The 25,067-nt window shown below is 26.6% G+C and overlaps 1 protein-coding gene across 1 annotated transcript in view; it reads right to left on the bottom strand.

Moving 5' to 3' along the window:
* Positions 1 to 1,372: 1,372 nt before the first annotated feature.
* Positions 1,373 to 25,067, bottom strand: part of LOC112603941 (voltage-dependent L-type calcium channel subunit beta-1-like) — a 52,588-nt gene continuing 28,893 nt past the window's right edge. The window contains exons 2-9 of the mRNA XM_025352767.1: positions 22,463 to 22,579; positions 21,780 to 21,899; positions 17,284 to 17,443; positions 11,717 to 11,954; positions 11,413 to 11,587; positions 11,245 to 11,343; positions 8,485 to 8,788; positions 1,373 to 4,425 (exon numbers count right to left, since the gene is read on the bottom strand). Coding sequence (XP_025208552.1) covers positions 3,824 to 4,425; positions 8,485 to 8,788; positions 11,245 to 11,343; positions 11,413 to 11,587; positions 11,717 to 11,954; positions 17,284 to 17,443; positions 21,780 to 21,899; positions 22,463 to 22,579 — 1,815 coding nt within the window. The 3' untranslated portion in view covers positions 1,373 to 3,823. The remainder of the gene's footprint in view (positions 4,426 to 8,484; positions 8,789 to 11,244; positions 11,344 to 11,412; positions 11,588 to 11,716; positions 11,955 to 17,283; positions 17,444 to 21,779; positions 21,900 to 22,462; positions 22,580 to 25,067) is intronic.

The raw sequence follows: 25,067 nt of genomic DNA, 5'->3' as shown, positions 1-25,067 counted from the left end.
GTCGATGCGACTAATAATAATACTTTTGACGCGTATAAGAACAGTCAAATCAGCAATAATATATTAATATATCATAAAAAAAACTTCCGTTCCACTCAGTTACCGGATACGAAATAGATCAAATGTTTACCATATCGTCGTAATATAATTGCGTGTATATAAATAGCTACAGGATGGCCAAGCGTCCTTTCTTTTGATCCCATATCGTATAATTTAATAAAATGACAAAATATGAAATTGTTAGTAGGCGTATTAATATCGTTTTAAAAGTTGCGTTTCGAAATGCATTGTATGGTCATAAAATTCTGAATTTATATAATATAGACGTTATTAAAAAGCAAAGCGTTTAGAAAAATTTAAAACAGTAATATAGTTATGATATTTTGTATAAAATGTACCTATACAAAATATTACATTTGTATTGACTACGTTGTCACGTATACGCGTCATATGTTGTGGGAAATGAGTACAATTATTTTTATTTAAAAATGCAATAGTAAATCGAATTATAAAAATTCAATATCATTATACACAGCACTAGGTAGTAGGCACACGTTGCAGTCGAATTACTAATATCCAGATCACGAAGGTACTTGAGAAAATGTCTTGAAAAAAAAAAAAATGTTTCTTTTGTCCTCAGAAATACGAAGAAAATCCTTGAAATGTTTAAAAGTGTCGATGATCGGTTGGATAAGATAATCAGAAAAATATACGGATGAAACGATGTAGTAGGTGATATAGTCGGTAAAATAATTAATCACTAATAAGTTACAAGTAACTTTGAATATTATAGCATGTAATGAGTAATGATGTTTAGATATTATTATGGAAGTCAAATGAAGACGAAAATAATATTATAAAAGCAATTATACACACAGCGACCACGATAACAGTATTCGTATACGGTAAACAAAATAAATGAATAATAATAAGCATTAAAAGTATTATTCGTATGGACCGCCAATAAAAGAAAAAAAATTGATCTATTTAAAGCGAGAAGTCTTTTCAAGAGTAACAATAATAGTAGATATCCACTATACCTATTTTTATTATTATAATTATTTTTTATTAAATTTTATTTTAAAATTGACTTAATAGAAATTATTATTACTTTCAATTTTCTTCAATTTTAATATTTAATTATTAAATATTAAAAAAAAAATGAAAATTTAAATTAATGGTAAAATAAGATTAATTATTATTACAATGTAATAGTTCATAATAATATGAGTAAACAAAATCGGATAATAATATTATATAATATATAATTAATGTTTAATTTTCATCTCTCTAATAGGATATTAAAAATTTGAGATAGGAAACCATAGGACCGTTAATTATTATATATTATGGGAAACAAAAAGCAATCTAATTGAGTACTTAAATTATACTTATATTTTATACACAGTGATTTCCAAATTTCAGGTTACAAAATTGAGGGGATTGCATAATGCTCTATTAAATAAGCATTACCCGTTGTTTTTCTATAACGTGAAATTCGGAAAGACCCTGTTTACAGTGTGTGTTATAATAATTTTGGAAACATTCTAAAAAAAAAAAACAAAATATGCAATAATATAACAAACTGAATTTAGGTTGAAAACCGATGCTATTGAATACGGTGTACGGATTTAAAAAAGAAAATAACACAAATAAATAAATCTAACCACGTAACGATAAAAATGAAAATAAATTTAAAAAAAAATTGTATATTAAAAAAGCAGTACATTAACCAAATAAACACAAACACAAAGAGAAACACACAAAGGCGATTAGTTTAAAATTGATAATTTTATCACGTTTACTAAGAATAAACGAGGGTAAGCATTATGAAAAACAATTATCCTTCAGTTAGTTATTTACCCGTTATGTATATTAGCCGTATACCTATTCTAATAAACCTATACTAAACTAACCTATACATACTATTGAAAACATTAAACGTCATGTTTTACAAGAGTAATAACGCTACCTAACAAAAAATGTCGAGAATTTTATAATTAGGGTTATATTTTTCTACACGAATATAGCCTAGTGGCAGGCGTTAATTTATCGGATAAAAATAGCTATTAAATTAAATTTAATAATAATGTTGGTATTAATTATACGCAATAAACTTTATAACTAGATATGAAATTGTTCGGATAAACTTAACCAGATTTATTCGTTATAAAGTTAATATACGAAATACAATTATAAAATAATTATAATAAGCACTCAGTATAATGTTGGTCCAATTAAGGCAATTGAAGTTCAATGTAATATTAATGACGTATTTACTAAATTATAATAATAATATATTTACACATATTATATCATATTATCATTAACTATCGTGCAAAGTATACGCCTTCATAGACTTGCATATAGTTTTTACACGATTAAATGTCCCGAATAAGTCTATGTATGGGTATACCAGTGCAGCGTGTTGTCTCCTAGATAATAAAGTAGTATAAAGGGCGTCGATGCTTATCACTAAAGATAATGTAAAAATGAATTTATTACTCATGGACCATGGTTATTAAACGAGTATTGAACGATAAGCTTTTGGGGTTTTATTCACAGCAATAATAAATGCACGTGAATAGGACATTTCCGGTTGAGGATATCCGCACTGTGTGCAGAATTATTGTAGAATAAACACGTGTATCGAGGGGGCAGGGAGGAGGAGGAGATCTTATAAGAGTTGAAAAATATCGAATAGTATATGCCTTGACTAGTTATCACGCTTCATGATTTCGGTCTAGCCTACATGACCATGCGCGTTTACGGTATTATATCACAGAAGAAGTACGGAGCCCATTGTTTTCGTTGTTTTTGAAAAGGACCAGTTTGCCTCCGACAGAAGACAAAAACTGTCCATTTGCTTTGGTCCGAAAAAAATGGTTACCCCGTGATTATAATATAGGCTTGTCTTATTCACAGGGATAACGAATTAATGGATAAGACGTGGAACCAAATTTTCGTTTCGAACGACGAGGCGATTTTTTTCCCTACCCGAGGAGGGGGACACGTAATATACTGTTCACGGGACAGCGTCGTTTTTGCGATTATATATTGCAATGAGGACGCGTCCTGTCCAATTATTTACATTATCCGACGGCCCTATTTGCTGCTTTATTATCTACGAGATGTGTTGAGACTAATACTAAGATAGGTATGTATATATAATATCGCAATGACACCCTCCTAACGGGGTTTTACATGACACTTGTTTGATTTACGGTAATATTAATGACAATCACGCCGACGGTTTAGTTATAATATTATTTACAAACGACGATCGGAACACGACAATAACAATACAACAACTGCAGGAGCACCACGTTCAAACGCGGAACTGCACCGACCGCCCGGCCAATATATAGAGGCGTAGGTACTCATCAGACAGGCCGCGCGATTGATATCGTTGTAATCCCAAGTATATTATTGTATCGTTACCAGTGGCGCAACCAGGACTTTTAAGGAGGGAGGGGTGTCCAAGAATATAACTATTTTAAAGTAGCAAGCAAATTCAATTGTTATTTTATTTTTTGATTAATGTAAACATTTGTGATTATAATGTAAAATTGAATGATAATTAAATGTATAAGAAATAAAGGTATACACGTATACGATGTGTAAACTGCTGTGACAACAGCGAAATCGCGGTATTTTAGAACGATACGAATAACGGGGTTCAAGGGGGGGGGGTCCGGACCCGGGGAACTTCTGCCCTCCCGGTTGCGCCACTGATCGTTACTGTACGTGTCGGACGATCGCCATCGGTCGCCCATGTGTAATAATGTCGAGCGCGCTGTTATTAAAATTCCGTCTGTTTGTACTAAATGTTGCCGCGCCACGTGGACGACGACGGTCTGAATGTGGGCGACATGTACGACATGAGATGATCGGACGAGTTCTCCGGCGGGCTGTGCGTCAGCATGTCGGTCTGCGAGCCGTGTTGGTACGACAGCTGGTGGTGCGGCGCGTTGTGCGAGCTGCTGCCCGGACGCGGCTGTCCGCGTTGCGACTGGCCCCGTTCGAACGACACGCTGTGCTGCCGTCGCATGGGCGAATGCTGTTGCTGTTGATAGTGTTGCGGCAGCTGGTGTTGCTGTTTCTGCGATTGATAGTGCTGTTGCTGCTGCTGCAGCTGCTGTTGCTGCTGATGCTGATGGTGATGCTGTTGTTGCTGCTGTTGCTGATGGTGATGCTGTTGCTGCTGCTGATGGTGATGCAGCTGATGCTGCTGCTGCTGCTGTTGATGATGATGATGCTGTTGCTGTTGCTTGTGATGCTGTTGCTGCTGAGGTTGTTTCGACTGGTACCCGATGGCCGGCGGTACGTACACCATGCTGTCGTGATCGCTGAGCTCGTAGTCGTCGTACTCGGTGGTGCGCATGCGCTCCAGACGCGGTGGCATGCGATCCATCGATTGGTATTCTGCAAACACATTTTCACGGCGAAAACCGTTTGTTAAAAAACGAATATTAAAGGGCACACAACATTATTGTCGTAATATAATCACGAAGTCCGGATTTACAAGTGATCGAGGACAGGGAGAGGCAACCTATAGATACTGAACAACGTAATATTATATTAATAATTATTGTGCAGTCACAACATTCACAAAAACCGGTTCTTTTTTATAATATCCAATAAAAAATAAGTTGAAATAGTATAAACAGCAAGCCAGCGGGTTAACTGCGCTGTACTAAGCATGCTGCGACGATGTCGATGAAACACATTTTTCCGTCACTCGGAAAATATAAGACCAGTTCTGACTCAGACTGAATATTATGAAAAAAAACCAAAGTGTTAATTTATTCATAACAATAATTAAGGGACACAATAATAGTAAATAAAAACATGCGAAAAAAACTCTAACCATAGGTATTTTCTTTATGATTGAATGATCTCGAAACGTGTTGCAGGTGTATTGTTGTAGGATACGATTGATACGAGTTCGGATTTTTGTGTTCTTAGTTGAACTCGTTGCGATTGAATTTTGAAAACAAAATATTTACTTTCGACTTGGGCTCGGGTGCAATAGCTCGAAATGGAAAAGTTAAGTTTTTTTTAAATAGTAAATATTAGCGAAAGCTATATAGCAATAGATAATTTTTAGTACAGAGAATGTTTCGATTGTAATATTATAAACACTATAATGTTCGGCTATGAGTTATTATTAACAAATTATATTATTGAAAATTTAAAATTTTGTTCAATATACTTTGAATATATATCAGATAAACTTCGCGCTAGCTAAGTGTCTTGTCATTTTAGCCATCATTTTTAAATCAATAAAAAAATATTGAAAGTCTAAGTCGAAGAGAAAATAAAATGTTTTTCAAAGTCATAAAATTTTAAATAATCGCAAGTTTAAGGAAATTATAATAGACATTAACACAGTATCAAGGTATCAAAAAAAAATTGCTTTAACGTTGTAATGGTTTAAATATTATTATCGTACAAACTCTTTTGTTAAAAAAAAAAAAAAACAAAATCAACATAAAACGATAAAACACGAAATCGTTAGTAGTATAATATTATAGAATAAGTGTGGAAAAGAGAGACGCATTATACTCCTATACACGGCGACAACGATCTCAAAAAGCGAAGATTTCTGAGAAAAATATTGAAAGAATCAAATATTATTTTTGATATTATTATCGTTGTTGACGTGATAGTCTATAAAAAGTCCGAATTTTGTACGAACGTCTTGCAGCATTCAACATTTGAGTTCATTTCAATCGGACACGTACCTGTCGGTTTCACCCCTTCGGAAATGATTATATAACTCATAGCGTTATACCAAATAGTCATATAATATCGCATTTTGCTTCTTCACAACACGTTGTTTACACGTGCAATAAAATTTTGTTATATCATAATATAATAATAATATATTATACGATCTTCGTCCGCCGAAGATTCGTTTGTTGTTTGTTTCTACAATATACTGCAGTGTGCATGACATTTTTACACTTATAATTAACACATTAATTATTACACGTAATAATTATCATTAAAATAATATGTAATATAAAATATGGAAAATTAAATTTTAATTATAAATTTAGATAACAATGAAGATCAACTGCAGAAGTTGGTTTATTGTGTTGAGAGCTGTGTTGTATAAATGATTTTTAAAAAGTATTTAAGTAGGTATTTGAGCATAAATATAATAGAAAGAGTATGTTTAAATTAAATTTTAAATAATATTTATTTTTAATCCATAATTAAATTATACTAACTTAGATACGGTTACAATTTACTAATTATCAAACACTTTACGCAATCATAATACTGGTTATGAGGACTTGTTTATTTCAATATAATGAGCAATAGAGAAAAACTATAGGTACTATGCAAAACAAAAATCATGGCGTTAAATATACAATTTTAGAGTTTAAACATCTATTACCAAATCATGAGATGAAAATATTTTTAAAATAACTTTATAGTTTGAATTTTTTTGTATGATACATCTAACGAATTAGTTACAAATATTTTACGAAGTTGATATATTTTTAGTATTTTGAAAACATTGTCCTCGTCAGATTGTGTAAAAAGCTTATTAAATGTAATAAACTAATAATAACCCGAATATCATGATTTTGATTTTGCTTCGTGGGATTTATTAAATGAACTTCCTGTACTAAGATATACGAATTAGGGAATTTAAATATTTTGTACTACGAAACAAAGATTTATAAACGATATTGTAACAATATTTAATATTTTATTTTTTGGAACGATTATTTGATGAGTGAAATATTTTACAAGACGTAGAAAAGGAGTCAATAATATTAGATATTTAAATATTATACTTGAAGGCTGGGACCTTATTCGTTAAAAGCCCTACTTACAGTAAAAAGAAAATAATATATTGTTAGGTATAAATTATGGCAATTACAAATAATAATCAATATTTATAAAATGCATTTTTTTTTTTTAAGATCAAGACACTTAATATTGTACTTTAGAAAATTGTATTTCATGGAACACATTTTTATAAATGTATAATATTAAATAGGTACCAACTTGTGACTAGACCTTTCGGTAAGTCAAATATTCTTTATGATATAGTTAGTTTAAGTTTTGCATTATATTTTTCAAAAATGCAACATATTTACGTTAAATGTCTTATTGTTTTTTATTTATAAGCAATAGATATGAGATTACGAGAAGAGCAGTACAGTGCAGTTATCATTATGTAGTAGCCAAAATTGCGAATGTCTCAAATTAAACAAATTATCCTCTATGTATCCTATACCGTACGACTGCATTATAAAACGTACGTACACCGGGTACACGCAAATATATATTACAAGACTGGGCATTAACAAATCGATAAGTTAAATTTAACACAATAAATAACAAGTTAATATTGAATTTAATCACATTTGAGTTTGATAGTTATAAGTTATAACTTTTATAGTAACTCAGAAGCGATACGAATGCTGTCCACTTATTATTAGTAGGTATATTATTCAACTCAATTTTGTAAAGTTGATTGCTTCTATTGAGTTTTTTTACTCAATTAACCTAATTTATTCATTGTACTGCTCAGACTTGCGTAATAATACACACAGTGGTTTTTTTTATCTACTGGGGGTGAACGACATTGCAGTAGTTGAATAATATCGTTATTGAATCGTATTGGGTAGTATTTTTTCTCTCTAAAATAGAATAAAACCAAACTATATAAACTATAATACGATAATATAATTTTAATACAATAAAGCGAAATAATATGAGTATACTTTAAACATGGGTAACATATACAATTTGTTCAAAAGCGTCCGTACACTGTTTACGTAATGATGTAGTGTTCGAGATGGTTATTACCAGGGTTAAGATTTTATAGCAATATCATATAGTCTCTTATACGTAAAATATTTGAAAAATAGCAATAAAAGTCTAAAATTTGTTTTGTGGCAGAGACAATACTCATGTTTAAAAATTACATTGTTAACCACAATATAACTCATAGGAGAAAATTAAATTATATTTTGTTTTAAAAATTTGCGTCAAAGCGTTGTCTTACACATCATAATTTCCGCTCATCTAACACTGTTTTATTATTTCAATATATAGATATTTACTTGTTCAGAATGTGTCTTAATTTTATGTTTTTTATACATAAATATTATGCTTATGCTATTTTTACTTAATAAATAACAATTGAGAAGTAATAATATTTAAATAATTAATAAAAATATTAGTCACTATAGGTAATAAATAGCTTCTGCTATTTTTGTTACAAATTTTGTCGTTTTTAATGTATATTTATAAGATTTTAAGTGCTATAAAATCAACCCTGGTCATTACCTACGTAATATACCCACGTGTAGATGACAATAATTATTTGATAATATAATAATTAAACAATGTAATAATATATTAACAATGACATAATACATCATTGTAGCCGGATGATGGGGCTAGCGAACACGTTGATGCTCGACACCAACGAGTACGACAATTGCGACTCACCTGATGACTGGTAGTTGTTCATCATCGACGACATGATCGGCATATCAATGCTCGGTGAGCTTCTGATCGGCCTAGTCAACAACTGCTGTTCGTTAGGGTCGGGCGTGACGGGAGGGTGAGTCGCGCGCCAATACGCCTCCAAGTATTCGGATATGTGTTCGCACGCTTCATCTAGCTGGTTCTCGTCTAGTATCACATCAAACATCTCTGGCGGACACTGAGCCAATTTTTCGGACGCCACCATTTGCACGTTCAGGTGTCGGGTTTGAGACTTGCCCCGGGACTTAATCAACCGTTGGAGTACCTGTATCAGTGTATACAATGACAAATGTAAACAAAGTTCGTTCTTATACCCTAAGGGTACGTGGAACCCGAGTCCAGGACTCTTGTGACGTATTTAATATTAATTAAACGTGAGCTAATTATTTTTTAGATTAACTGAATAAATAATCTAGTTCAATAGATAGTAGATCTAATTGAGTTATTAAGTTTTGTAAGTTCAATAGAGAATAAGCTAGCTAGTTAAGTTCAAAATCTTATTAAATAACTTTTAAACGATAGTTAATGCAGACTTTGCGTATAATATACGTTTTTCTGTAACTCGCCATTGTATGTAGGTATGGGTATGTTAGTAAGTATGACGTCGATGATGGCATTTAAATAGGGCTTTACATTTTATCTAAAGACACTCGCTCCAAAAGCATATCGTGTATTTAGTCCCTGATGCAGCCCAATTGTACCCGATGATATTGAATTGAGTCCATGCTACTTTTATGTGTTTGAATCGAGTCGAGATTATTATTTTAATATCTTTGAATTGAGTCCGTATAGATAAAATGTCATAACTACCTATATAGCCGATCGTAATACACAATTAGTTAATACTTAGGTACTTAATTATTAAATTATTACGAGTGAAAAATGGAGTGCATCATGTTTAGATATTCACCCGTAAAATAATTATTTTCCCTCAATTTTTTATATTTTGTTTTATTTTCAAAAATCATAAGATAATTATGTACTTAAAATTTCCAAATTATTATTTTCAACACCTATATTATGATAAAATTTTCAATTTTTTTTTAGTATTTTTCTATAACTATCGATAAAAAATTATTCTCTAGGCAAAAAGTACTTTTATTTATTATTATTTTTTAATTAATTGACTGTTTATACTTATTATTACTGTTTGCACTACCTCTTGTTTTTTCTTATTATTTTATTGATGTTTTCGCTGTGTGCGATAAATAATAGATTTATATTTTTTTAAATTAATATTATTTAAATAATATAATGTTGTTATTGTCTGCGCTGTGCGCGATAAGCTCTTAAATATTTATATTATATTCATATTTTTTCCTATAATTATTATTATTATATTATTATACGTATTATCTTAATTATTATTTAATTGTACGTTCATCGGCAACTAACTATTGGGGTTTTGTGCCTTCTGTCACAGAACACGAGACCGACTTGGTGTAATCACTGATTCACCAGGTATCTTCTCGTGCTTCTGTCACAGAACACGGGATCGATTCAGTGTAATTGCCGATGAACCAGGTATAAAAGGCCCCCACTACACGACCATCGCCACCATTCTTCGTCTTTCCGAACTTGTAGTAAGACCCACCCGGGCAGACTTACGCAAAGTAGGAAAGGCGGCCTCCCGGAGCACACTTATCAGACGGTTTGTGACTCGGTCAATGGTGTAATAGTCGGAGTTATTCTGGCATTGCATCGATCGGTCACCTGTCCTGTGGTGCAATAGTCAGAGTAATTCCGGCATTGCATCGGTCGACACACCGTCCGATAAGCCTCCTCTCCCGTCATACTCCATCGTGCCGTTTCGTTGTGCTCTATCGTGCTGTTTCGTCGTGTCGGCGCTTTACGCACCTGTGCTTTTGTTTATAATATACTTAAAATTTAAAAATCCAAATTTCTTTCTTTCTTTCTTTTTCTCTTTTTTTCATCATTCTAATAATTACAATTAATGAAAGGGACTCAACTCGAATGACCTAATAATATTGGTCAGACTCAACTACGATAACTCAAAAGTATTTGCGAGACTCAATTCAATGTTATCCATTGTATCAATGTTACATTTATATTATATTTTTATTATATTAGTATTACAGTATTATAATAACTATAAAGTTGTGTCATCAATCTATACTCATATTTCAATTTCAACGTTAATAATTTAATAATTTGTTAAAAATTGTGTTAGTTTAGGATTCGGTCTGAAAAGTGAAATGTCCGTACATAACGAAAATTATTAATTATTAAAATTATAAATTTCAACAACTATTTGTATACGAGGAAAATTGATGTATAAGTGTTCACTAAAAATTGATTTATTTATATAAATCTTTGTGAAAATTATTTTATTAATTTTGTATGTTATAAGTACTTTCGTCAATCACGAATACAAAAAAAAAAAAAAAACACATTGAGTAATATATATTTTATAAGTAGTCCCTTTAAAATTTATTATCCAGTTTTTATCCATGATTAAATACATGTATTTAAATTATGTGGAAATATTTTATTGATGTCATAGTTATAGGGTATTTATATTTTTACTCAATAATCAAAAATAATTATGAATAAAATAAGATCGTATGGAATTGTGAGAATTATATGAGCTCACAATTTATTAAAATTTATCGAGCTATTCAATTAAAACTATTTTTGATAACCCATGACTTGTTAATCGTTTTATATGATTTAGTATTTAAATAAGTTTAAGACACTTACTTTAGGAGATGAGATTTTTAGGTAAACTATGGTTGGCGCCAAGGAAGTTTTTGCTAATTGCGACGGATGATTGATAGTATCACAATCCAAAACGACAAGCTAAATAAATTAAAATTGTATTTCATACAATTTTTTAAATATTTTTAATTATAATAAATAATATTTTACCTGTAATGTCCGTGCGAGTTCAAAAATCCGTTCTATTTCCTGTTGTACGTCAGCCATTATATTCGTTCTTGAATTTGAACCAGGTTTACTTTCGATGACTGTTCTTTTTGAAGGGTTATTGAGAAGAGATCGTTTAGCCAAAGATATATCAGCCATTACACGTGTAATAATTATTCTGAAAAAAAATTAACCAATAATGAAATTAGTTGAATTTTCCATCTCATGATCGAGGAAAGAGAACTAATAAAACACCCACTTTTTTAAATATTTTCTCTAACTACAATAGTAAACCATAAAAACGTACCGTCCTTCAAAACGATGTTTCAAAAAGTCGAATAGGGCTTTTTGCATCATATCGGTCACCTCATATCCTTTTAGTGATGGACCAACAAGTACAACAGGTCTCATTGATGGCACAACATCGTAAGGTGGTGTGGTCTCTTGTTTTTTAAAGAAAATTTTACGTTTGTCTTTAGCTGTTGGAGCAGTTAATGTGGTTCTAGCAGATATACGACCACTTCCAATAGGATCATCATCTTCAGCTATTAAAAATAGAAATATTGATTTAAACAATAGTTAATTTAAGTTGTAATATAAAGATTAGAAATTAGAATAATAATATGAAAAATGTAATGGTTTAATGTTAAATAACACTATAGTAAACATAATTTAATAGATCTACGAGTAAATCTCATGTCTAAAATATTTAATCATTTATTATAATAATTATATTCCACATACTCTAATAATATGTTGTTGGTGTTAGGTATGACTATTCAATTATTTTTCATTAAGAGGGTGTTATAACTACTCACATGTGTAGTTTTCGTCTTAAAAACTCACGATATATCTAGTAAATATTACGTTCAGAGTAAATTTATTATTTTAAATATTAGGGTAAATCGACTTATTATACATTTTAATAGTTATAGTATATTATCTAGGGTCATAAGCGGATATTTAATTGAATTTTAGGGGGGGGGGGGGCTTGAATCTTTCTTTTCATTGTTGTAAAATAGGTACCTATTTGAAAAATAATTTTGAAGAGCTTTGGATTTTTTTTTTAGTGGGGGCCTGAGCGTCCTTCCAAATAGAAAGCATTTTTAATGTTTAAGAATAACATAAATACCATAGTTTTGAATTAATTCATTTGACAGGAAAACAATTAATAGTTGTTTGAAGTTTAACATTTTTTTTAGTATAGTTTCATATTTTAGATTTGAGTGAAGCGAATGTATGGATTGATATCATAATGATTTGAATAAAAAAAATAAAAAATGTGTGAGTGTGTATGTGTTATTACGGAATTAATATGCTTTAAAATTCCACATTGATGATGATTTAAGTTATGAGCTATAGTAGTAAACTTGATCGAATTCATTAATTGGTAATTTGTGGGATCAAAAATTTAAAAATAGGAAATTATACTACTTCATGGTTCGTAAAAACTAACGAAAATTTCTGTAAAAATTAGGAATATTAATGCAACACCTACAGTTTTTGATAAAATTGATTTAATAATTTAAAAACAACAAATATTTTATACTTATATTTCCTTACATGATTGAAATTTTAAAAATATTTTTTTGGTTTACCTGATTAAAAACATTTTAAATTGTTTACTATTCAATTATTTTAAATTTATGGTAATATAATATTTATTTCTGATATAAAAAGCTTGATAATTTAATCTAAGATTTTTTATAATTTATTAGTCATTCTTATATATGTTAGAAATATCAAAACTATATAGTTATCATTTATTTGTTTATAATTTAAAAATAATAGAAACATGAAACATTTAACTACATAAAAGTTAGGTGTATAGTGTATACTTAAATATTATTATTTTATTTATACAGTGCTATTTTAAAAATTTTATTATACTTATTTTTTATTGAAACTAATTTTAAATTATTAATTATATAAAAACCTATTCACACTATCTCATATGGAATTATAAGTTATTTATGATGTTTTTAGAAAAAATTAATTCAATGTATATCAAATTAAGAAAATAATAATGCAAAAATAAAAAATGATCTTTATATTCATGATCAACTTTGGTTAGAATCGTTTTTTTTTTTTTTAAACGATTTATTATGGAATTAAAATTCTATACATCTACTATAGTTACTGACTCAATAGTCAGGTACACTCGAAAGTTATAGTTTATGTGATAACAAGGATACTCAAAGTTATTATAGATGGTTAAATTTTTGTATAAAAGTACAACAAATAAAAAAAAAACGTTTTATGGATATTTTTAAGCACTATAGACACGTAAATAATAACGCTATGACAGCACGACATGTTGATTCTACGGATATGATAAGGCTGGCATAGTAAAATAAGTGCCTACCTACCATTTATTAGCTATAGGTTCTGCATAATCAGATATTTTGTAATCTAGACGTAGATCATTATCAGATAAGAATTAATATGTACATTCTATAAACAACGTAATTTATCAAAAAGATAGATCTTTTTCTAAAATTTGATGAGAACATTTAAACTTTTAAGATTTTGAGTACTAAAATTATATATGTAATAAGTACCAGATAAAAATGATACATAGGCAATTTTTTACAAAAGCTAGTCCGCAGTTTTCTTATTAAAAATATTTTATGAAAATTTAAAAATAATTAAAGATATTGTAGGTAATACAATACCTACTCGTATATTATGTGAATTATTAATATTCTATTTAATAGTAAAATAAATTGTCTAAAAATAAAAAGTAAAATTATTAAAATATTTGCCTATAGAAAGATTAAAAAAGAAAGTAAGATTAGTAATATAGGTAATAATACTGTGTAAGTATTTCATAAAAAGTAAAACCTAATAAAATAAAATACTGACTACCTTTTATTTGTAGGTTTGTAGGAGTATGATGTACACTGTACAGATATTAAGGAATTTCCTTAGAAATAGAGGCATATGATCTCCACACAAAAATATTTTTTATAATATACAAACGATTTATTACTGAACTTATATCCAATATATCCATTATTACAGTGGCCTGTGTAAGTTAATTATGAGTTACACTTGAAACACAGCAGAACCATGTACGGTAGAAAGAGTTCTATAAGTATGTCTCCTTTAAATTAAACTTTTTTAATGGAATGCATTGTAATGAATACGGTTTAATTTTTTTATAAACACAAAGTAGGTACTTCAATTAAACGATTAATATTCAGATCTGGTGTATAGTGGGATGAATATTGACTGAACAATTTGAAGATTAATATTTTAATTAAACTCTGAGTAATTAATTGGGAATTTAATTTGACTACTAATCTGCAACACAAGAATAATTTGTATTTCATTCGCTTATTTTTAAGTATCTACTTAAAGGTATGTATGTAGTTTTTCCAGGGAAATTTGCTTTCGGCGATTTTAGTTTTTTCTGCATCTTAACTCTGAAGTGGAATTATCATTAAAAATGTGTTTGATACTTATTTTACTTCTGACGGTAGGCACTACTTATTTACACTTATTTTAAAGTTGATACATTTATTTCAGTGTAGTATTTTAACTTTGTTAAATTCGTAGAACAAAATAGAAATTTAATTTAAGACATTACTACTATAACATAATATCTATCTAGTACCTACAATTTAACTTAATAAAACAATATTAATGTGATCTTTATCTTTAACATTTATCTATAATATATGAATATATTATAATACCGTGGACTGGTGCAGTGTTTCAAATATTATATTATTTTAAAACTATTTACAATTAATAAAAAAAATACTGTAGAAAGGCTCTCCATAGGCCAACATTTATTTGTTTTTTGTTTGTTTATTTAAATAGTACAATAAGTACAATATTTTTGTATGTATTGTGTGTTAATACGATATATAGCTTAGTGAATTCTAATCGTCTCTTAAATATTATATGCAAATTGTCCTATAAACATGCCATTCAATGATTTTATTTTCTATAATACACTGACACAGTACATTATTCAATTTTTTTTATAACAAAGACCGAGGCCGAAAAATAGTGTAACAGATTCGTTTGATATTTACAATAATATCTTAGGTTGAATAAATAATAATAATAATAACAAGGATTTTAAACACTTTACAATGGATTTTCTTTTAACCTTTCTTGATATCTAATCGCTGTAGTCAGGTTTATTAAAATTATTTTGGTTTTACTTTTTATAATAATTTTTTATCAACAAATAGAATATTAATACATAACATAATAGGTATATAGACGCATATGTACGACTGATTATTTTTTCAAATATTTATAAAAAATGATAAATAAAAAACAGGGGACTAGTTTCTACTGTATAGTATCAAAAGTAAGTTTCAAGTGTACCCGATTATTGAATAGTCACTGTAGTAATGGATGAGTTGAATTAAAATTGAATGATAAACTGTTTAAGGAACATTTAAAAACGATTCTGAGTAAAAGAAAAGTGTAGATCAGTATATATTTCTAGGATAATTTATTATATATTATCATTAGTATATTTTCTTTACTTGGTAAGTTAAATTTGTAATGAATTTTAGGTAACTGACTTGTCATTTATGTAGCACTCAGTAAATTTACTTAAGTAAACAAAACTCAGGAACAATGAGTACGAGTGTATATATTATTTACATAGCCAATTATTAAATTTTGAATCACTAAGTGGAGACTATAGATGCAGTTATCTTTACATTTTCTACATAATATTTTAATTTATTTTACTATAGATAAATCATAATAATTTGATTGTTAAAATTTACTCCGCTATTCATCTGGTCTTTAATATACTACCTTCAAAAAATTGAGTTCTTAAGCTATGAAGTACTACATAATATCACAGATTATTATTTTAAACATTGAATACATTTTTGTATGCGTTTCCATATCATGTTAGTTTATTATAAAATCGTATCAAAAATGTTTAGGACCTGTAAAATATAACTAAGAAAACTTTATTTATATAGATCCAACAACCCGGTTCTCAAGACTAGTTTATTTAGTGGGAATAGTTACCCAACTAAATTTTTAAACAAAAAAAATTTCAAATGTGTCTAAATATTTTAAAATTTGTATTGTGTATACAACACACACACACATATAATATATATACATACCTAACGGTGGAATGTTTTTATGATTAATATTTTTTAAATAACGAACAAAATAACTAAAATCGATTCATGAAGAATTGTTATTTTTTGTTTAAATATAGTGAGAAGATGTGAATTACCTATGTATTTTAGGTATTTTTTTTATTTCTAAAAGGAAAATTTATGAGCAACCTTGAATTGCATTTTAAAATCTGGAATATTAAAGTTTAAGATTTTATGAATTTTTATCGGTAAAAATAATTTGAAAAATTTTAGGGTATTATTGAATTTACATAAAATTGAAAATGTTTAATAGAAAATAATTTTTTGATAATCAAATATTTAATTTTAAGATTTGGTTATAAAAACAATCACATTATTATTATTGGACTATGTTATTATGAAATGGAATTTTGTTATCATTAGTCGTGATTTTCGATTGAGAAACAATATACTTATCAGTTATCAATAAAAATGAAAAATAAAAATAAAGTGTTAATAATAATAAAATATTAAAAATTAATTTTTTATTTAACAGCATTACAATATTTTCATAGAAATTTTTTGAAAGGCATGATTGAAAAATATTAAGATTGTTCGTGTTACATATAAAACATACACAGACGTTAAAAAATTTAATTTAAATCACAAGTATTATGATTATTTTTCATTTTTACAATTCAGGATATCAATAGTTTATCCTACGAAGAGAACTCCCGTAGTCAACCATTTTCGACCTTCTCCTTAATAGTAAACATCAAATAATTTAAATTTATTACACCACCTAAGTTTGACGATGACGAGTTTTTGGAAGAATGATTTTTTGAGCTTCGTGATGGGTTCATCTGACGTAGGAGTTCGAGTTTGGCGGGGGATGGTATAAAACCCACATCAGAGCCCTCTTTAACCAGTCGGCCTATCCACCAGTTATTGTCATACTTCTCCTGTAACGATTAAAAAAAAAAAAAAAAACAAAAAAAAAAACAAATAATAATAGTCATAATACAATAATATAATCATTAATTTTCCAATACATTTTTAAATGGTTTTTACAAATCTGTAAAAAAGAATTGGCTGGTTAAAACATCTAGATTAAAAACGTTATGTATTTTAAGATTGGGGACTTTTTCCGTAACCTTTTGTTTGTGATACTATAATATGCAAATTTAAATATATATTTGTATTTTACTAACAAGTGTAAGCTATTTGTTGCTCTGTATTTATGTCCACCACATAGTTACAACGATTTCAGAAGTATTAAATATTGTAACACATGGTGCAGTAACATGTGATTTACTGCATTGCATACTGATATGAAAACTTATTTTACAACGTTGAATATTTTTTATTGATTTTTAGTGCACCAATTTTTTACTATTAAGAGGAGTAAGTAGAAGATTTTAATTTAATAATTTAATAATCTATTACATTTTCAAAAGCTTAGTTACGAAAAAAATTATACATAAAATTATAGTTATATAATATTTATCTTTAGAATTAATCACGATTTATAATAGACCTTAGAATTCTACAATGAGTAAATTACAATTAAGTATAGATTATAATATGCATCTTTCATTTTTGAAAATATTTTATCATTTATGCACTTTAAATGGACGTTTTTTTTTATCTTCTATTAAATGGACATTTTATAAATTAAAATTTGTAAGTATTTTCAGTGTTAATTTAAATTATATCAAACTAACGTTAAACTATTTTGAAATCCATCAGTTCATTTTTTTCATGTTATGATTTATTAATAAATATAAAAATCAAAGTTTTTATACTTATATATAGTTCAGTTTTTCATAAAAATTATGTAAATAATTTACAAATAACAACTTTATTCAGAATAATTTCAAATGGAACAATAATTTTCTTGTTCAGTAAAAGATTAAATAGTTTTAATTTTTTTTTTTTTTAAATTAATATTTCTGTTTTGTTTAATATATTGTTTTTTTAATAGTAAATTCTTTACTATTAAATTAAATAGTTAGCCATGCGCGTATATAAAAGGTTTTGATGGTTTATACCCCCCCCCCTTAAAGGTTTTCTTAAATTATTATTTATTTTTGGTAATTTTAGGCATAATTTGTTCACTACCTATGTGTTTATTAATAATAAATTCGCAATTTATTTTCTATTATTAATTTTGGATTAACGATAAAAATATCGAATAAAATATTTATTTTTTTAAAGTTACTCTCTTACCAAATTTTTTTTTTGTATGTTAGGTAATATATAATATTATGATGATAAAATTGTATATAATATAAGGCTGCTTATTACTTGTGTCTCGTAAGATTGTTGATAAGAATTTCTAATATTACAATAAGTTAGTTGCATCCCAAATATCCAACGAAACTTACTTCTCGTATTTATTGACAGGATATTTAAGTTCCAAATAAAATAATATATATATAATACATATTTGCGATATTAATAACAATGTAATTTTAAATCTAGAATACAATAAATTAAGACAAATACCTTGTTAAATATAGTAGAGGTGATATTTTAATACAATAATTAATAAATAATATTATGTTTCATGAATAGTTTTATTAAACCATAAACAAATTATTGGAATGATCAAAAAGATAATATATTAATTATCTTGAAATTCAAATTATTAAATTTAACAACGAAGAATTGTATTATAATTTTATAATAGTACTAAGTAGTAAGTCATTCATAACTAATTTTTATCATAAATGCATACCCAAAATTTACTTACTACTATGTTTCTATGTTTTATTTATTATAATTATTCATTTTTTTAAAATTATTATTAAGTATAATAATTTACTTACATATATATATTTTTATTTTTGTGTACAAGATGTCAATAATATTGGTATGGCGGTAATGTCGATACGAATTTATAAAATTACCCGTTAAGACGTACAAGAAAAATAATAAATAATATTTACCTATGTAAATAACCCAGCAATAAATACGGCAGGAATTGTACCTGTCTTCATAAATTCGGGACACATATTATGTAATATGCACCGATATATCATTAATATATTTTATTTGTATTGTTAGCAAGTCTCTATCCTTTTTAAGTCTTTATATAGGATCAATAAAAAATTTAAAAAAAACATGTATTCGGTTTTATCATTAAATAGGCCGTTTTAGAAATCAAAATATTTTGCAAGTGGGCATTTTAAGAGTGCTCTAAGGTGAATGTACAAGTAGTAAAAATCATATTGAGGACACTCGAAAACGTCATACAATTCTGTTCTCAAGACATAAATACAGTGTAGACTAAATAATATCGTAAAATTACAAAGACGAATTTCGTTTTTTTGTTTAAGGACAATGGCTAAGAAACCTTTTGTATAAAAGTAGTTTTACAAAGACTGAGAGTCTACAATCCCTTTTTAGTCTTTTACATATATTTTTCAAAATTATACTTTTCTGAAGAATAAAACATTTTACATTATTTTTTAAGGTACGATATAGATATAAATTAGGTTTTGAGAGGCTTTAAATTATTTGAATTGCATGCCAAAAAAAAAAAAAATGTCCAAATTGCATGCGGTGTACCCAACACAAGTTTATTTTTATTTATCAGTATGCACAATTTAAAACTTTATTTTTGACTTTTTTAATTAAAAAAAAAAAAAATTATACTATATTGTATATTGTTAAAATCTCCATCAAATTTTATAATATTTATATTTATTTTAAATGCCATGTAGAAATGTAAAATACATTCACTTGATTACCTTAAACTACAATCTTTTTTATTTAATATTCACTGAGTAATATTCTAAAACTTGGTAAAATGTTTACTTGGATAAAAAAAAATTTCAATCTAGAAACTAATTAGTTTCTATTCATGTAATTTTTAAAAAAAATAGAAAAATCGAAAATAATGATTAAGTTGTGCACATAAGTGCATATGTTAAATAAAAATAAACTTGCAGTGGGTACGTGGCATGTAATTTGAACATTCTAATTTATGTTTATTTTTTTGGCATGCAATTCGGATGCACCAAAATTATTGTATCGGAAGTTTAGATTATTTTTTCTTTTTTCAAACAATTCATTAATTCATTGAAAATTTTCAAAAATCCCTGAATAATATAGTATATTTTTAAATCAAAAAAAACAAACTTTGAATAATTCTACTATTAATTTATATATAATAAGAAAATAAAAATATATTGATTAAAATTTTAAAAAGGTATGTAGTAAAATGTGTATCCTTAAATTTTAATATTATGATTTCAATATACAATAAATAATAATAAAAAAAAAAAATTATTCAATAAAAAAAAAAAAAAAGGTAGGTTATTTACAATAACTTTTTTTGTTAGATAATTTAAAATTTTTAAATAACTTGTTTAAATCTAAAACTAACTTTTTATAATTAATCTTACAAAATATATTACTTTTAACTCTATTTAGTGTAGGTTTTAATATATAAAGTTTTTAATTAAATTCAACGTTGCGTATTTAACTTTATTTCAAAGGTAAAAACTTGGTTAAGGGGATTCTATATTATCGTTTTTGGAAAATAATACAAAATATGTCTTAACGTACTGATTTAAGTTTAGCTCTAATAATAATTTTGAAAACATATTTGAATTTATATTGAAATTTATTTTAAATTCTCTGAGTCAAAATTATAAAAATTAAAACTGCATATTTCTTCTATTCAAGATAATATATTAGAAGTATTGTTCGAAGGATCAAAAGTTAATTTAACAACAATATAACATTTATTTTCATGATTATTATTGGATTAAAACCAGATTCAGTATGTTGAAATACGAGTAGATTTATTTTTCTTCAAAAATGGTAGAGGCGGTAATTTGGGATTCTTTAATAAACTAGAACTATACTCATTACAACAAGTATTAAAAATAAAAGATTATTGTACTTTGATTACTAATGTTTACTTATTTAATATGATGTTAAATAAAAAAAATAATAAATATAAATCGTGCCAAGTAATTTATGGACTAATCTAAGTATATAAATGTATAAAAACAAAACAGACAACTTTAAACACGCTAACTAGCTGGTCCATAAGATTTTCTTAAATTTCCTGCCAGTCTTACATGTTGTAATTATAAAAATACAATACGAATCATCTTATTGTAAAGATTTTTCTACAGTAAACTACATGCATCGTGAACAAATTAATTATATTATATATCTAGAAAAATAATAATTATTCCAGTATATAAACGTATATTAAAAATAAAAACTAATAAAACCAAAATACTACTACGATATTTATTTTATTAAAAAACACCGTACCTTGATATGCAAAAAATCTTTAATATCAAAGGTAATCGCACAGCCTTGTATTGGTGAGTCATCGTCCTTTTTACCGTCAAATGCAACATTTGTGCGAACGGCAAACGCCACCGGTTTTGTCTGAAAATTATCAATTTATACTTTTAACATCGTCGCGTAAAAATAATTATAGGAATTATTATTATCTGTATTTTGTTCACAATCGCTTCAATACTGAAAATATAAAATTACAATAAAATGTTTGTGGAACATTTTATATTACTATATTAATAAAATAATGTTTACATAAAATTACAATTTATAAGTATCAAATAAAAAAAAGAAAAGTTGTGTCTATTGTGAATAATTAACAAATCATTAATCAATTTCTACTACAGTCACAATTAAGAATTAAGAATTTTAAAAGATCTTTAGAGTACTTGTGTAAAAGTTGACAATAAAAATATGACTTATTATTTTTAATAGTTTTAGATAGTAATATTTTAAAACTAAATCATAGTAAATGACATTTTACAAGAAGTTTATTAATGTTAGATTTCTAAACAGCTTAAATATATTAATTCATCGCATTAATCAATATCGATGTTACTTTTTCTAAAAATATATTTATAAAAATACATACATTAATTTATTTACTTTTGTTAAAACAATAAAATTACAGTATTTGTTTTACATATACTTACACGACTGTTAAGTAGTTGTGAACGAGCTCTGTGCTCATTTTCGCGCCGCAGCGCTTCTTTTTCAATGCCCAGAGACAGGTCCGCTGTGTTTGTTATAACGTCTGAATCTTCAGATCCCTATAATAAATCACAAATAACAAAATCGTTAGTTATATATTATCGCTATAATGTTTTGTAAATATCATATAAACTCTTAATGTATATAAATGCAGAATATATAATTTATATAACGACATATTATGTAATGTCCTAATATCACAAGAAACTTATTATTTTACGAAAAAATACATTTTTAGATTTCAGTTGTTTTTATTTTATTATATAATAAGCAATTTAATTTAAAGTTTTTAACCGCATGTGACATGTTAAATTGTATTGTAAACAACTAACAATCACGCTTATACTCATTATTTAATTAAATTTATTATATTTTTCAAATCAGATATAAAATATAAGTTTTTCTGTACCTAGTTTTAACTACCCATTAAATTTAATTAGATAACTGCACTGTGTACATTTATAACAACATTTAATGATTATGAATTATAAGTACCAATATCATCTTATAATATAAAACCAAAACGAGCTTCCTAATATAAGTATAAAATATTTAATTAGGTAACAATGTGTTTCTACTCATACTATTTTATTAAATATAGAAATAAAGTTGGTTTTACGTCATATAAATTCAATACATTATTGATTTTATACTAAATATTTAAGATACACATAATATATAGGTATTCAAATACATATTTAAAACCATTACTTTTAATAAGTACTAAACTTGGAAAAGGTCAAATATCTTATTTTAAGTTTTTTTGAGTACAAAAAAATAAATAAAACAATTTGTAAGAAATGTCATCGAAAAAAAAAAACTAAAATGTAGAAATATTTGTACAGTTATATATTAATCATATTCACCTAAACAAGTAACAATACTATTGTATTATCCATACATAATATATTGTGAGTTTTAGGCTAAGTTAAAAAAATATATGAACTATACAAAAATGTTTAATATTAAAATAAAAGACTTAGCTAAGTACAATAAATTCGGATCTATTTTTGTTTGTTTTTATCTTGTCACACCGACACATCATTTTTTTATGTGTTAACATAGTTACATCATATATTAACGTTTATAAGTTTACAAAATTGTGATTTATATTTGTTCATCTAAAGCATTTAGGTAATTCATATTAAAATATATGTCAAACGTTAAAACACATTAAACATATTTTGAATTCGTTTTATTTATATTATTAATTATTATTGTTAGGTAATCTTACAATAAATTTTAATATCAGGGTAGCAAAAGTATTATTTTTAGAGTTCAAGATCACGATCATATTTGATTTTATTAAAAGTAAACACATCACTCTTAGCAAATAATTTGATATAATTCATAAAATAATATCAAAAAGAGTTTCAAACAATAATATTAAATTATTTATTTTTATTAATAGCTATAGGTAAATAACCTACAATTAAAAATTCAACTGTACAGGTCAATTACAATGGTTTTATTATTCATTAAAATAATAAAAACTACAATTTATTGTTTAACCAGGCTAATGATTTTTATTGTAGATGCTAACAGCAAATACATTTTATGTAAAAAGTCGTAATAATATCAATCAATTTAATTTCCTTCTATTTCAACTTAATAAACCATCATAGTATTATTCAGTATATAATATGATGGTTATTTCAAATTCAAATAAAAATCCACGTATTCCTGATTGGCAAATAAAATATAGGTAATATGATAATATCGAATATCATTATTATGGAAATTGATCCATTACTCATTTAGAAAGCTGTTAATAGAAACAAATATTATGGTTTCATCGTAATTTTAAATACTTATTGAATTTTTAATGTATTTACTTAAGCTATATGAAATCATGTTTGATATTGTGTTTCTTTTTCATCAATTAATATTTTCATAATTTATTATATATTTACTTTATTATTCGTTTTAATTTAAAATATTTTTGCGGTTGACCTAAACTCAAAATAAAAGTTTTGGGTTCGTGGTGTTTAGATTAAATATTACAAGATCTGATATATACATACATATATATATATATATATATATATATATAAAGAACTAACGGATTTCAACTATTTTAAAAGTTATGTTGTTAATTTTCATTAAATTGAATTAGTGATCAAATAGTTATATATTTTAAATGTAAAATTAGCTAGTTATAAAGTGATGCAACGATAGTAGAAAGGTTGAAAATATGAATCTTTTGGGGATACAATTTTTGAACTAAATAATTTGATAATAAATGGAATATTCTAATTTCTATTTTATGCGTCTAAAATAAATTTAAGTGTAAAATTCCCGAGTGTACATAAATTACATTGTTAAAATCAGCGACATATATAAAATAAAAATGTTTTTTTTATACTCATTTTTAGTTCTAAAATTTTGTATGTAATTTTATAATATACTTAGAATACCTAGTTGGTTTTATAATATCACCCTCAATATATTGTGTGTGTATGTCCTAATAATTTCATTGTACGACATAATACAATTATAAAGAGTGGCGGGAGCCACGCGCTGTAGCAGACCTTGTCATAAAACACA

This window comes from Melanaphis sacchari, unplaced genomic scaffold (genome assembly GCF_002803265.2).
Source record: "Melanaphis sacchari strain LSU unplaced genomic scaffold, SCAv2.0 Contig116_pilon_pilon, whole genome shotgun sequence".
NCBI lineage: Eukaryota > Metazoa > Arthropoda > Insecta > Hemiptera > Aphididae > Melanaphis > Melanaphis sacchari.
The sequence above is the reverse complement of the archived record's forward strand: the minus strand, read 5'-3'. Positions and strand labels throughout refer to the sequence as shown.